This window comes from Rhinopithecus roxellana, chromosome 1 (assembly GCF_007565055.1).
Source record: "Rhinopithecus roxellana isolate Shanxi Qingling chromosome 1, ASM756505v1, whole genome shotgun sequence".
NCBI classification, from domain to species: Eukaryota; Metazoa; Chordata; class Mammalia; order Primates; family Cercopithecidae; genus Rhinopithecus; species Rhinopithecus roxellana.
The window spans coordinates 90,088,240-90,101,649 of NC_044549.1; the positions used below are offsets into that span (position 1 = coordinate 90,088,240).

Here is a 13,410-nt window from a genome sequence, read left to right on the forward strand (position 1 = left end):
GGAGGACAAAGAGGCTGGGACAGGGTAACGAGGCCTAGGAGAGGGGACAGGGGTACCCTGTTCAGAGATGACCTGCAAGTTCAAGTTATGCAGAAAAGTATCAAAGAGACAAGACAGTCTCTGCCCTTGGTAGATGCCTGGGGTGTGGAGGGCATGAAAAGGGGCAGAAGGGGTAGTGCATCCCCCAACTCCCCACCTCTGGGGTCCCCTCCATACCCCCCAACCCTGACAACAGGGCCAAGAAGTCTGTGCTGTACAAAACAGGCCAGGGTCAAGGGTCCAGTCATTGGTGAGACATCCCAGCAGAGAGGAGGCCTGGGCAAAACAGGCCAAGGTCAAGGGCTGAGTCGTCGGTGAGATGTTCCAGCAGAAAGGAAGAGGAGGCAAGGCCAGCCCGGGCTGAGCAGCTTCTAAGTTCCAACTGCCGAGGCCACTTGCCCCCTCCAGCTGCCTCCAGAGCCTGAAGGTCTTTTCTGACTCTGGGCTGATCAGGGAACCGGTCTGCAGCTGACAGCAAGGCCCTGTGCGGTCCCTCGGTGCAGCTCTCCCTCTGCGTGAGCTGGGAGCAGGCTGGAATGGGGCAGAGGAGGTCCCAGGGGAGACTGGTGGCACCTGGAGCTTTGTGGCAGATGTGGTGGAACCAACATCAGCCAAAAAAAAAAAAAAGTAGGAAAGAGTCCAGCCCACCCTGGGGCAGTATCTAGAATAAATTTCTTGAGGAGGCAGGGACCAGAAGAGGTGTGGATACGCCAGGCGGCAGCCCTCCAGACTGAGGGGGCCTGGGGAGCTGGAACTATAGCTCTGCTCTCCCTGGGGATCTGCAGGGACCTCCAGGCCAGTCTAGAGAAGAGAGGAGAAGCCCAAGGGCCTGGGTAGATGCAGGCTCCCTTAGGTCAAATTTAGGGAGGAGCAAGAATTAGACCCTCCCAAGGTCTGGAGGGCCTCTCCTCTCCCCCAGGCCACATCCAGGCTGTCCTCTCCTCAAAGCCTGGAGCTCGCAGGGTAGTTGGTGAGAAGTGAGTCTGAGATCAGGGTCTTCCCTCAGAGCTTGAATGGAGTGACGAGAGGGCAGGAGGCAGGACAAGCTGAGGTCAGGCCAATTCCTGGGCTGTGATCCTGGCCTTTCAGGGTCCCTGTGAGTGAGCCACGGGGCAGGGAAGGACTCCCCATCCGGAGACATCACCCCCGGGCCGCAACACGGAGCTTACTGTAGAGCCCACAAAATCTAAGAGAGAGAGAGAGAGAATTAGAGAAATCAGAGGCTGCCTGGGCATTTGGGCTTTCCTTACACATTCCCCAGGGCAAAAGTGAGCAGAGGGGCCGGGCGCAGTGGTTCACGCCTTGTAATCCCAGCACTTTGGGAGGCTGAGGCGGATGGATCACTTGAGGTCAGGAGTTCAAGACCAGCCTGATCAACATGGCAAAACCCTGTCTCTACCAAAAATTAAAAAATTAGCCTGGCATGGTGGTGCATGCCTGTAATTCCAGCTACTAAGGAGGCTGAGGCAGGAGAATTGCTTGAACCCAGGAGGCAGAGATTACAGTGAGCCAAAATTGCACCACTGCACTCCAGCTTGGGCAAAAAGTGTGAAACTCCATCTTAAAACAAACAAACTAACTTAAAAAGGTCAGAGGGGCCAACTGCACAAGGGCTGAAATCCCAGCCTCACAGCAGGATGGCCTTGAGCAAGCCATTTAATCTCTCTGAGCCCCAGTTTTCTCATCTGCAAAATAAGGATCATAGCCTACCTCACAGGGTAACTCCGAAGGGTCAAAAAGAGACAAATAATGACAGCCAAGGACTTGGCAGTGTTTGGTCATAGAATATGCTGGAAATTGAAGCAATTTATTTATTTATTTTTTTCTTTGGTTCCAGGGGTCTTCTTTAAAAATAAATAAATAAATAAATAAATAAATAAATAAATAAATAAATAAGTATATATTTCCTTTTAATAGAAACTGGGTTTTGTTACATCGCCCAGGCTGGGCTTGAACTTGTGGGCTCAAGCGATCCTCCTGCCTCAGCCTGTAGCTGGGACCACAGGTGCGCGCCATGGCTCTTGGCTCGGAGGTCTTTGGGTTAAAACTGAAGTAGGAGGCTCTCTCATCTTGAACTCCCAGTGAGGGATGGAGGTTCCCTGGACACTGAAGGGAGGAAAACTGGGGCTCCTTTACATCGATTTTTAACACTGAGTTGTTAAGGGGCTTTGGGAAGGGAGGAGAGGAATACTGAGGGGGCCCACTTCACATCAGTCACATCCTCACACTCCTTCTTGAGAAAGGCCAGATCTGTCTTAGTCTTGCACTTCTAGAAGCTGCCGCCAGAGGGCAGGCCTTGACTTCACACCAAGACCACAGAAATCCCGGGGTCTGAGGGATTGCATCAGTTATTTAGAACCTGCCTCTGAGTACAGGTTAGCAGATCAGCTTCCCAGGAGAGCTCCCAAAGCCATGCAGGAAATCTCTGGCCTCACCAGGTTGAGACAGGCAGCATGACGGGGGGAAGAGCTTGGGCTTTGGACTTGGACTTGGTTTCAGATTCTGCCTTCACCACTTAAGTGACTTTGGGCAAGTTACTGGAGCTCTGGAGTTCTCTGAATGTGGCCTTTTTTCTTTATTGTATTTTAATGCCATTTGATGTATATGAAAGTTTATATGCAATACACTAATTATAAAGCATACAACGTGCCAGGTAAGGTGGCTCACACCTGTAATCTCAGCACTTTGGGAGGCCAAGGCGGAAGGATTGCTTGAAGCCAGGAGTTCAAGACCAGCCTGGGCAACATGGGGAAACCTCGTCTCTACAAAAAATACAAAAATTAGTCAGGTGTGATGGCGCATGCCTGTAGTCCCAGCCACTTAGGAGGCTGAGGCAGGAGAATCGCTTAAGCCCAGGAGTTTGAGGCTACAGTGAACTATGATTGCACCACTGCACTCCAGTCAGCAACAGAGTAAGACCCCCCCAATCTCTTAAAAAAAATACAATAGTAAGCACTTATGAGCTCACCATTCAATAACTATAACTCAGCCGGGTGTGGTGGCTCATGCCTATAATCTCAACAGTTTGGGAGGCTGAGGCAGGCAGATCACTTGAGGCCAGGAGTTCAAGACCAGCCTGGCCATCATGGTGAAACCCCGCCTCTACTAAAAATACAACAGTTAGCCAGGTATGGTGGCACATGCCTGTAATCCCAGGTACTCAAGAGCAAGAGGCTGAGGCACGAGGATCACTTGAACCCGGGAGCTGGAGGTTGTAGCGAGCCCAAGACTCTGTCTCAAGACAAAAAAAAAGAAAAAAGGATTCTAACTCTACCCGTAATTTGCATATACCTCCATGCTCCATCTCATATACTTGACTTCCTCCCCTTCCATCATAACCACAGATGACCGTCATCCTACCTTTCATATTTATTATTTCTTTGCTTTTTTAAGAAAAATACTGCCACAGCCGGGCGCGGTGGCTCACTCCTGTAATCCCAACACTTTCCGAGGCTGAGGCGGGCAGATCGTGAGGTCAGAAGATGGAGACCATCCTGGCTAACACGATGAAACCCCATCTCTACTAAAAATACAAAAAATTAGCCGGGCATGGTGGCGGGCGCCTGTAGTCCCAGCTACTTGGGAGGCTGAGGCAGGAGACTGGCGTGAACCTGGGAGGCAGAGCTTGCAGGGAGCTGAGATCGTGCCACTACACTCCAGCCTGGGTGACAGAGTGAGACTTCGTCTCAAAAAAAAAAAAAAAAATACTGCCACAAATACATGTGTGTTTAAACAATACATTGCTTAGTTTTGCTTAGTTTCGAGCTCAATAAATATATCACTCTGTCATCTTCTGAAACTTGTTTTTATTTCCCCTCTCTCAATATTATATTGCTGAGATACGTCCATGATGGTACATATAACTGAAGTGTGACATTTTCACAGCTGTGAGCTGCTCTGTGATGTGAACATGCCACATGTATTTATCCAGCCCTGTCCATGGCCATTCGACTGTTTATAGTTGTTTGCCACAGTGAAGCTGCAGCCACCAGCGCCCTTGCATGCTTCTCATGGGTTTGTACCCGAGGTGGGTCTGCTGGGTCATAGGCAAATGATCAGATCTGAGGGAGAACATCGAATCATTTTAAAGGTGGTTGTACTGTCCGTCGGGTTTCTTTTTTCCTTTCTTTCTTTCTTTTCTTTTTTTTTTTTTTCCGAGATAGCCTCTCTCTCTGTCATCTAGGCTGGAGTGCAGTGGCACAATCACAGCTCACTGCAGCCTCAACCTTCCCAGGCTCAGGTCATCCTCCCACCTCAGCCTCCTGAGTAGCCGGGACCACAGGTGCTCGCCACCACACCCAGCTAGTTTTTGTATTTTTTTAGGGACGGGATTTCACCATGTTGGCCAGGCTGCTCTTGAACTCCTGGGCTCAAGCGATCTACCTGCCTTGGCTTCCCGAAGTGCTGGGATTACAGGCGTGAGCCACCACGCCCAGCCGGGGTTTCCAATTCATGCAACCAACCCTTTTACTCCTTTTATTTGAAATTATCCTGCCTCCCAGGAGCAGGACTGGCTCCCGCCACTGCCCCCCAGCCCACAGCACACTCGCCTTTGTTCTCTGGCTTGAGCTCCTCTTGCAGCAGGTCTGTTTGCCGGTTGCCCAGCACAAAGGCGAGGAAGGAGAGGATGAGGGCGTTGAGGATGCCGATGATGGCCAGGATGTATGCCCAGCGCACTGAACAGTCCCCCAGGGAGTACTTCCCTGTCTTGGCCCCGCACATGTCCCGGATGGTCTCAGCGTCCCAGCCGTCAGGAAAGATCATGCAGCCCAGGACGAGGCACAGAGCTGAGGGGCAGAGCACCGGGCCCACCACCACGGTCAGGAAGGAAGAGAAAAGATCATTACTCCCTAGTGTCCGCAGTCTGGGCCCCACCCTATTGCGGGCAAGTCAATCCAACCACGTGCTTGTTACCCACTTCCAGAGAGGGAGAGAGGGCAGGGGCAGGGAAAAGAGAGGGAGAAAGAGGTCTAGGACGGGTAGCAGAAACTTTCTGGAACCTGCAACACCCTCTCCCTTCCCCATCAGATCAACTCTTCCAGGTAGCCTTCTGGGAATATGAGAACATAGCCACCCACAGCTACCTCCTTCAACTTCCTCTAGCATCGGGACCAACTCCCTCTCCCATCTCTCCCATCCTCTTTTTTATTTATTTATTTATTTACTTATTTATTGAGGCAGAGTCTCGCTCTGTCGCCCAGGCTGGAGTGCAATGGCGTGATCTCTGCTTACTGTAACCTCCACCTCCCAGCTCAAGCAGTTCTGCCTCAGCCTCCTGAGTAACTGAGACTACAGGTGCCTCCCACCATGCCTGGCTCATTTTTATATTTTTAGTAGAGATGAGGTTTCACCACGTTGGCCAGTCTGGTCTCGAACTCCTGACCTCAAGTGATCTGCCACCTCAGCCTCCCAACATGTTGGGATTATAGGAGTGAGCCACCATGCCCGCCCTCATTGCTATTTTTAAAATTCTTGTCCTTCACTCATCAAATGTTTATTGGGCACCATTTTCCTTTTATTCACGATGCTGGAATACACGTTCATTCACGCAGTTGAGCACTTTGGTAAGAGCACAGACTATGAAGTGCCAATGATAGGACTTAGCCTAGTTCTTCCCCTAATTTGGCTGTATGACCTTGGGGGATGCCGCTGAACCTGAATAGGCCTGTTTCAGTCAATATCCTTGTACTTACCTCACAGGGTGATTAGGAGGATTAAATGAAGTAATGCGTGTAAGACACTTAGCACAGTGCCAGACACTCAGGTAGCATTTATCCAGGGCCTGCCATATGCCAGGCACTAGACCAGGCCTAGGGGGTAGGGAGACTTGGATTTTAGCTTCATGGAGCTTGCAACGTAGTGTGGGGAGAGGTACGTAATAGCAAAGTGATTAAAAAGGCTGGGTCTCAAATCCTGGCTCAGCTATTTTCTAGAAGTGCCACACTGAGCAAGTTCCTTCACCTTTAAGCCTCAGTTTCCTCATATGTACAATGGGAATAATAATGGCATCCTCAAATGGTTGTAAAGATTATGAAAGGCAGCAAAATGTAAAGTACCTGGCACAGTAAGTTCTGGTTAAATCTTGGCTGTTATCAAAACATGATGCCCAAAGTAATAATTACACAAATAAGAAAGTAATGTGGAGAGTTGGTTTCAGGTGAAGGGGACAAAGGCAAAGAGGAAGAGAAGGGGCAGGCTCAGAAGGGCCTTGGCAATGGTTCCCTAGCTAGCATCCACCTGCTTTGGATTTAGCAACCCACCTGTCCCAGTCCCAGCCCGGGTGGGCCCTTGGCCAGCACTTAGCCTAGTGGATGAGACCCACGCCTGAGCTAATGAGCACATTGCGTTCCTCTGGTAACACTGACTGGCTTGGAGAGTGGCACCTACTGCGTCACAGGGCAGTCAGAACCCCTGGATTCAGCAGGCCACTGTGGAGATGGGGTCTTCCCCTCCACCAGCTTTGTGTCACCGGCTTGATGGGGCCCTCGTACTGCCAGTCCTGCCAGCATTTGGGTTACTGTGTCTGAGACCCAAAGGTTCCATAGAGCTCTGTTTGGAACCGTGGGGACCTTGAGCCTGCACCAGGCCCACGGAATGCTTAGCCTGGGTTTTAGATGACAGCGATGCAAAGTGGGGGTAATGGTCAGCTCTGCCCACTGTCCACCTGGCCCATATAGTCCCCAGGGTGGGAAGGGGCCCTTGGCTGTGCCAGCTCCCTCCCACATCTACTGTGGAGGGAATGCTCCCAGGCTCCAGCCTCTTCTGGCTTCCAACGGAGTGGGCCCTCCTCCCCATCGTGGCCCTGCCAGATTCCAGCCAATCCTCCCCCTCTCCCAACACGTGCTCCTCTTCCAGATGCAGGCTCCCCCCACAATACTGTGGTCCAACAGGCACTGCAGCAGGGCTCCTCCCCCCACCAATGCTCCTCCTCCAAACCAATTATCCAGTCCAGTGGAACTCACCACCTAAGGGCTGGGAAAAGAGTTCCAGCCAAGGGGAATGGCAAAAGCAAAGCCCTGTGTTGGGAACAAGCTGGATGAGTTAACCAACTAGCAACTTTGAACAGGCCAGAGTTCAGGAGAAAGCCAGAACTGGACATGCAAATTTGGGAACTATGGGCACTTGTAGGTACTTAAATCCCGAGGACTGGACATGGTGGAAACCGAACAGAAGGCTTAGGACTGAGCCCTGGTGCTCCAGCATTAACAGGGCAGGAGGAGGAAGAGGGGCCTGTGGAGAAGGCCTGGTCATCATCTCTCCACATAGCGCTGCACTTTGCCAGACCCTCCAGGACCCTATCTGAAAGGAAAGGAGGGTCAAACACCAAGGAAGGGAATGGGGCAGGGCGGGGAGTGGTCTCAGCCCCAGTCCTTCCCCCGCCCTCGGAGTCACCAGGGCCCTTTTCCAGGCTGGTGCGCTCCTGCCTCCCTATTTCCAGGCTCTAAATCTCCAGCAAGAGGCAGGAGTGGGAAAGAGCCAGAAGAGATGGCAAACCCACACCGTCCCTTCGCCTCCTCTCTGACTGTCCACTCCCAAGGTGCCAGAGGCGCGAGTCCCGCAGCAGTCGGTGGCTCCCGCCGGGAGCATTCTCGTCTCCATGGAAACCGCGTCTGCATCCTGGCGCTCCCAGCCGCGCCTTGCAGGCTCCTGCGGGTGGTCTTCCTCCCCTCCGCAACCTGAGCACTGAGGCCTCGGGGAGGTTTTCTTCCTTTTGCTTTCCGCCTGCACCTTCTTTCTGCCTCTGTCTCTCTCTTTCGTTCTGTGTCTCCATTCCTTTCTCTTCCCCGCCCTTTTCATCTTTCTTCCCATCCCTTTCTCTCTCTCTCTCTGGCTTGTCTACCTTGAGCTCAAGTCTCAGTCTGGACCCCCGCCCCGCCCGCTTTCCCCTTTATTTAGATCTCTCAGCATTTAACATTCATTGAACTTCCTCCTCCTCTCTATTTCTTTTCTCCCTTTTCTGCATTCTCTATATCGATCCCCTCATCTTATCCGCTCTTTTTGCCTCTCGCCTCATAGATCCCACAAACACATTCCTGCATGCCCACTATGTGCCAGGCACTGTGCAGTGTGCCGGGGACAGCAGGCTTGGTGTCTGTCTTCAGGGCGGAGGCGTGTGGGGAGGAATACAGCCAACAAGTCAACACACAAATAGAAAAGTTACGCATGTCAAGGTGTGCTTCAAAGGAAAAAGACTAGCAGCTGCCACCCACAATAACAGGGCTACTCAGAGATGGCTGGGGCACTCACAGTGCAGGGTTTCAGATGGTGACTGTGGGGCCCCAGAGGCCACTCTGGCAATGGGAATATCAGAAGTCAAACAAATGAAAAGCCAATTAGATGGGTTTCCTTGCACCTGGGGGAAAGATAGGAAGGGACCAGTAGAGATAGCCTAGGCCTGGGAAGTGCCCAAGAGGGCCAACCATCAGGAGATAGAATGACTGCAGATAAGGCAGGGTTCAGCATTCCCATTTGCTAGATGAGGAAACTGAGGCCGAGGCTTTTGGATTCCAAGCTCAAGTCTCTTTTGGAATAATGAGCTGGCTGAAGAGCGAGCTGCTGCTAGGCGCATACACGGGTGTAGGACGGCGCGAGGTTTCTCAGCCCCAATACTTTTGACATTCAAGCTAGATGATTCTTCACAGTAGGGGTCAACCAACGCATTGTGGGATGCTAGCTTCGTCCCTGGCCTCTACCCACCAGATGCCAGGGGTACCACCAACCCCAGTCATGCTGATTAAAAAATGTCAGTTGGGCATGGGTGGCTCATGCCTGTAGTCCAGCACTTTGGGGCAACATGGTGAAAACCTATATCTACAAAAAAATGCAAAAATTAGCTGGGCATGGTGGCATGCACTTGTAGTCCCAAATCCTCAGGAGGCTGAGGTGGGAGCCGGAAGATCAAGGCTGCAGTGAGCCAAGGTTGCACCACTGCACTACAGCCTAGGTAACAGAGTGAGACACAGTTTTTAAAAAAAAAAGTCCCCAGTGTAGGGGATTATCCCTGGCTGAAAACCACTGGTGTAGGGCAGAGGCTCTAGGATGGGGTATCTCTATCCAGCTACCTACCCCACAGTCCTACTGACTTTCTCTGCTCCGAGCAGCCAGGAGGTGTTATGACAAAATTAAGATGAAAATATTGTGATAATATTGTTAAAAATAGTGTTGAGTGACCGGGCGCGATAGCTCATACATGTAATCCCAGCACTCTGGGAGGCCAAGGCGGGTAGATCACCTGAGGTCAGGAGTTCGAGACCAGCCTGGTCAACATGGTGAAACCCATCTCTACTAAAAATACAAAAATTAGCTGGGTGTGGTGGCGCATGCCTGTAATCCCAGCTACTCAGGAGACTGAGGCAGGAGAATTGCTTGAATCCAGGAGGTGGAGGTTGCAGTGAGCCGAGATTGCGCCACTGCACTCCAGCCTGGGTGACAGAGCAAGACTCCCTCTCAAAAATAAATAAATAAATAAATAAATAAATAAATAAATAAATAAATAAATAAAGTGGTGAGTGCTTAACTATGTGCCGGGGTGCTAAGCTCTTGACATCCATTATCTCATTTAATCCTATAATTAATTTTAAAAATTCGGCCAGGCGTGGTGGCTCACGCCTGTAATTCCAGCACTTTGGGAGGCCAAGGTGGGCGGATCACGAGGTCAGGAGATCAAGACCATCCTGGCTAACACGGTGAAACCCCGTCTCTACTAAAAATACAAAAAAATTAGCCAGGCATGGTGGTGGACACCTGTAGTCCCAGCTACTCGGGAGGCTGAGGAAGGAGAATGCCGTAAACCCGGGAGGTGGAGCTTGCAGTGAGCCAAGATCGCACCACTGCACTCCAGCCTGGGCGACAGAGCAAGACTCTGTCTCAAAAAAAAAAAAAAAAAAAAAAAAAAAAAATCCCTGAGGTGGGAAAAAATACCGCCCTCACTATACGTATGAGGTAACTGAGGCTCAGAGGCACCAAGTGTCTTATCCAAGTGTCACATAGGTGGTAAGTGACACCAAATGTCACATAGCTGGTGAATGGGGGAATCTGTATTGAAGCACAGATAGTTCCTCACTGCATGTTTTTCTTTGAATAAACTCACTTTTTAACTTAGATGCATTTACTTAAAAAGTAAATTTAAATTACTTTCAAAGAAAAGGAAACCAGGATCATTTGCCATAAACAGAAAAATATAGGTGTAATGTAATCAAAACAATGTTCTTAGAATCTAGCTAGATACTTTTGCCTGCTGAGTGCTCTAAGCCTGAGGGCCGATTTCTCTTTGTTTAAAAGACCTATTAGTAAGTGTGAGAGGAGTTAAAGACGCATTAGCACCAAACTGAAACTTCCTCCTTAAAGTTATGGAAGAAATTGGAAATGGAACGATGTGCTTGCCACTGACTGCCCAATGCATCTTGCATGTATTCTGTGTTTGAGAAACACACCCCGCTTTGTCCTGCCTCCACAGGAGGCTCAGCTCCATCCTCTACTTGGCGATTTTAGGCCGTCAGTTTCCCCCTCTGGGCCTCAGTTTCTTCCCCTATGGAATGAGGATCATGGCATTTGCCCAACCCATTTCATAGAGCTTGTGTAAGAATCAAATGAGAGATGAGAAGTGGCGCGGCTATTTGGTAAGGGTGGAGTGTGAGCAGGTCATGGTGACTCTTGGCAGAATGGGAAAAAAGTCCTGAACAAAGGGCTTTTTCTAGATATTCAAAAAATGTTAACAATGGCTGCCTCAGGAAGGAGGTAAGTTTATTTTTTTTGCAATTTAACCATGACAGAAACAAACAGCTTGCTACAATTTCTATTCATCCCTTCTTCCTTAGTGTTTAGAACCCTCAATTTTTAGCTAAGACCTTGACTGTGGAGAATAAACACTGCATTTTCCAACCTCCCTTTCAGCTAGATGTGACCATATAACTAAGCAAAATACACGTAGATATGTTTTGTGGCATTAAGGAAACAACTTTATATAAACAAATTTATAAGGATGCTACCGGATATGCTTTGTCCCATTTTTCTTCATCCATCTCTCCTTTCAGCTGCCTGGAATGCAGATGTGATGATCAGGAATCTAGCAGGCATTCTGACAATAAAGATAGGGGCCATACCCCAGTAGTGGTGAGCAGAAAGCAGAAAGTTGCTAATGACTTCAGGGGCTACCATACCAGCTCTGGAATGCCTCACTCTAGGGCATTTGTTTTATATAAGATATAACCTTGGGTATTTTTTATTTTATTTTATTTTATTTTATTTTAGGGACAGGGTCTTGCTCTGTCACCAAGGCTGGAGTGCAATGGTGGGATCATGGCTCACTGCACCCTTGAACTCCTGAGCTCAGGTGATCCTCCCACCTCAGCCTCACAAGTAGCTGGGACCACAGGCATTTCCCACCATGCTCAGCTATTTAAACATTTTTTTGGTAGAGACAGGGTCTTGCTATGTTGCCCAGGCTGGTCTCGAACTCCCAGCCTCAAATGATCCTTCCACCTTGGACTCCCAAAATGCCGGGATTACAGATGTGAATCACTGCACCCAGCCTTGGGTTATTAAATCGCAATTATTTTGGTTTTTCATTTCACATGCAGTCAAACCTAGTCCTAACTGGCATAATGTTGTGTTCTTTTTGAATTTTGTATCATGTGCATTTATTGGGAAAAATCATTTAACTGTGTGTCATTGGGCAAGTCCTGTCACCTCTTGGTGATACCTGCTTCTCAAGGCCACAAGGTAGACTGAGTGGTCACCATCAACGACTGTAATGGGAGGACATCTCCACTGGTTTTGGGGTGTGAGGGTGACACGTGCACTCTTGTAAATGTACTTACCCCTTGACTTAACTTTATCCTATGGCTAAACCCTTGATTGTATACAAAGGATGAACACAAAGGTGTTCACTGCACCACCATCTATAACAAGGGACCAAGTTATATAGCCAGATGTCTACTAAGAGGCATCTGGCTATATAACTTATGGTGGTATCTATGCCATGGCATAGTATTAATCCCTTTGATTGAATGGGGTACAACTGTATATGTTGTCATGGAAAATCTTCTAAGATATATTAGTAAATAAAAAGAAGGTCAGTAGTGGTGGCTCATGCCTGTAATCCCAGTACTTTGGGAGGCTGAGGTGGAAGGAGCACTTGAGCCCAGAAGTTCAAGACCAGCATAGCAAGACTCTTGTCTCCACAAAAGATTAAAAAATAAAGGCAGTCAAGGTACAGAATACTGTATATAGTATAATCCCATCAATTTTTAAATAGCCTTTTTTTAAGAGTATTTTTAGGTTCACAGCAAAATTGAGTAGAATATTCAAAGATTTCCCATCCAGTCCCTGACCCTACACATGCACGGCCTTCCTCACTATCAACATCCCCCACCAGCATGGCATATTTGTTACAATAGATAAGCCAGCGTTGACACATTATCACCGAAAGATCATAGTTCACATTAAGGATTGCTCCTGGTGTTGTACGTTCTATGAGTTTTGACAAACGTGTAATGACGTTTACGTACCATTGTAGTATATCATACAGGGTATTTTCATTCCCTAAAAAAATCCTCTGTGCTCTGCCTATTCATCCCTTCCTCCTGCCAACCCTGGGCAACCACACTGATTGTTTCAGTACCTCCATACTTTTGCCTTTTTCCAGAATGTCATGTAATTGTAATCATACAGTATGTAGGCTTTTCAGACTGGGACTCTCACTTAGTAATATGCATTTAAGGTTCCTCCATATCTCCTCATGGCTTCATAGTTCATTTCTTTTTAGTGCTCAATAATATTCTATATTCTGGATGTACCACAGTTTATTTATACATTCACCTACTGAAGAATATCTTGGTTGCTTCCAAATTTTGGCAATTATGAATAAAGCTAATGTAAATATCTATGTGGAGGTTTTTGTGTAGACGTGAGTTTTTTACTCCTTTGGGTAAATACCAAGGTGTATGATTGCTGGGTCATATGGTAAGAGTAAGTTTATTTTTAGAAGAAACTGCCAACCTGCCTTCCAAATGACTTTACCATTTTGCATTCCCACTAGCAAGGAATGAGAGTTTCTGTTGTTCCACATCCTACCAGCATTTGGTGTCAGTGTTCTGGATGTTGGCCATTCTAATAAGTATGTAGTGCTATCTCATTGTTGTTTGAAATTGTATTTCCCAGATGCATATGGTGTGGAACATCTCCTCATATGCTAACATGCCATCTATATATCTTCCTTGGGGTGTCTGTTAAGGTCTTTTGCCCAATTTTTAATCAGGTTGTTTCTTTTCTCATTTTTGAGTTTTAAGAGTTCTTTTTAAATTTTTTTGAAACGGAGTCTTGCTCTGTTGCCCAGGCTGGAGTTCAGGGGTGTGATCTCGGCTCACTGCA

General features: G+C 48.4%; 1 protein-coding gene across 1 annotated transcript in view; it reads right to left on the reverse strand.

The window, feature by feature from the left end:
- Positions 1-1,124: 1,124 nt before the first annotated feature.
- LHFPL4 (LHFPL tetraspan subfamily member 4) overlaps positions 1,125-13,410 on the reverse strand; it is a 50,584-nt gene continuing 38,298 nt past the window's right edge. The window contains exons 2-3 of the mRNA XM_010369880.2: positions 4,590-4,826; positions 1,125-1,225 (exon numbers count right to left, since the gene is read on the reverse strand). Coding sequence (XP_010368182.1) covers positions 1,125-1,225; positions 4,590-4,826 — 338 coding nt within the window. The remainder of the gene's footprint in view (positions 1,226-4,589; positions 4,827-13,410) is intronic.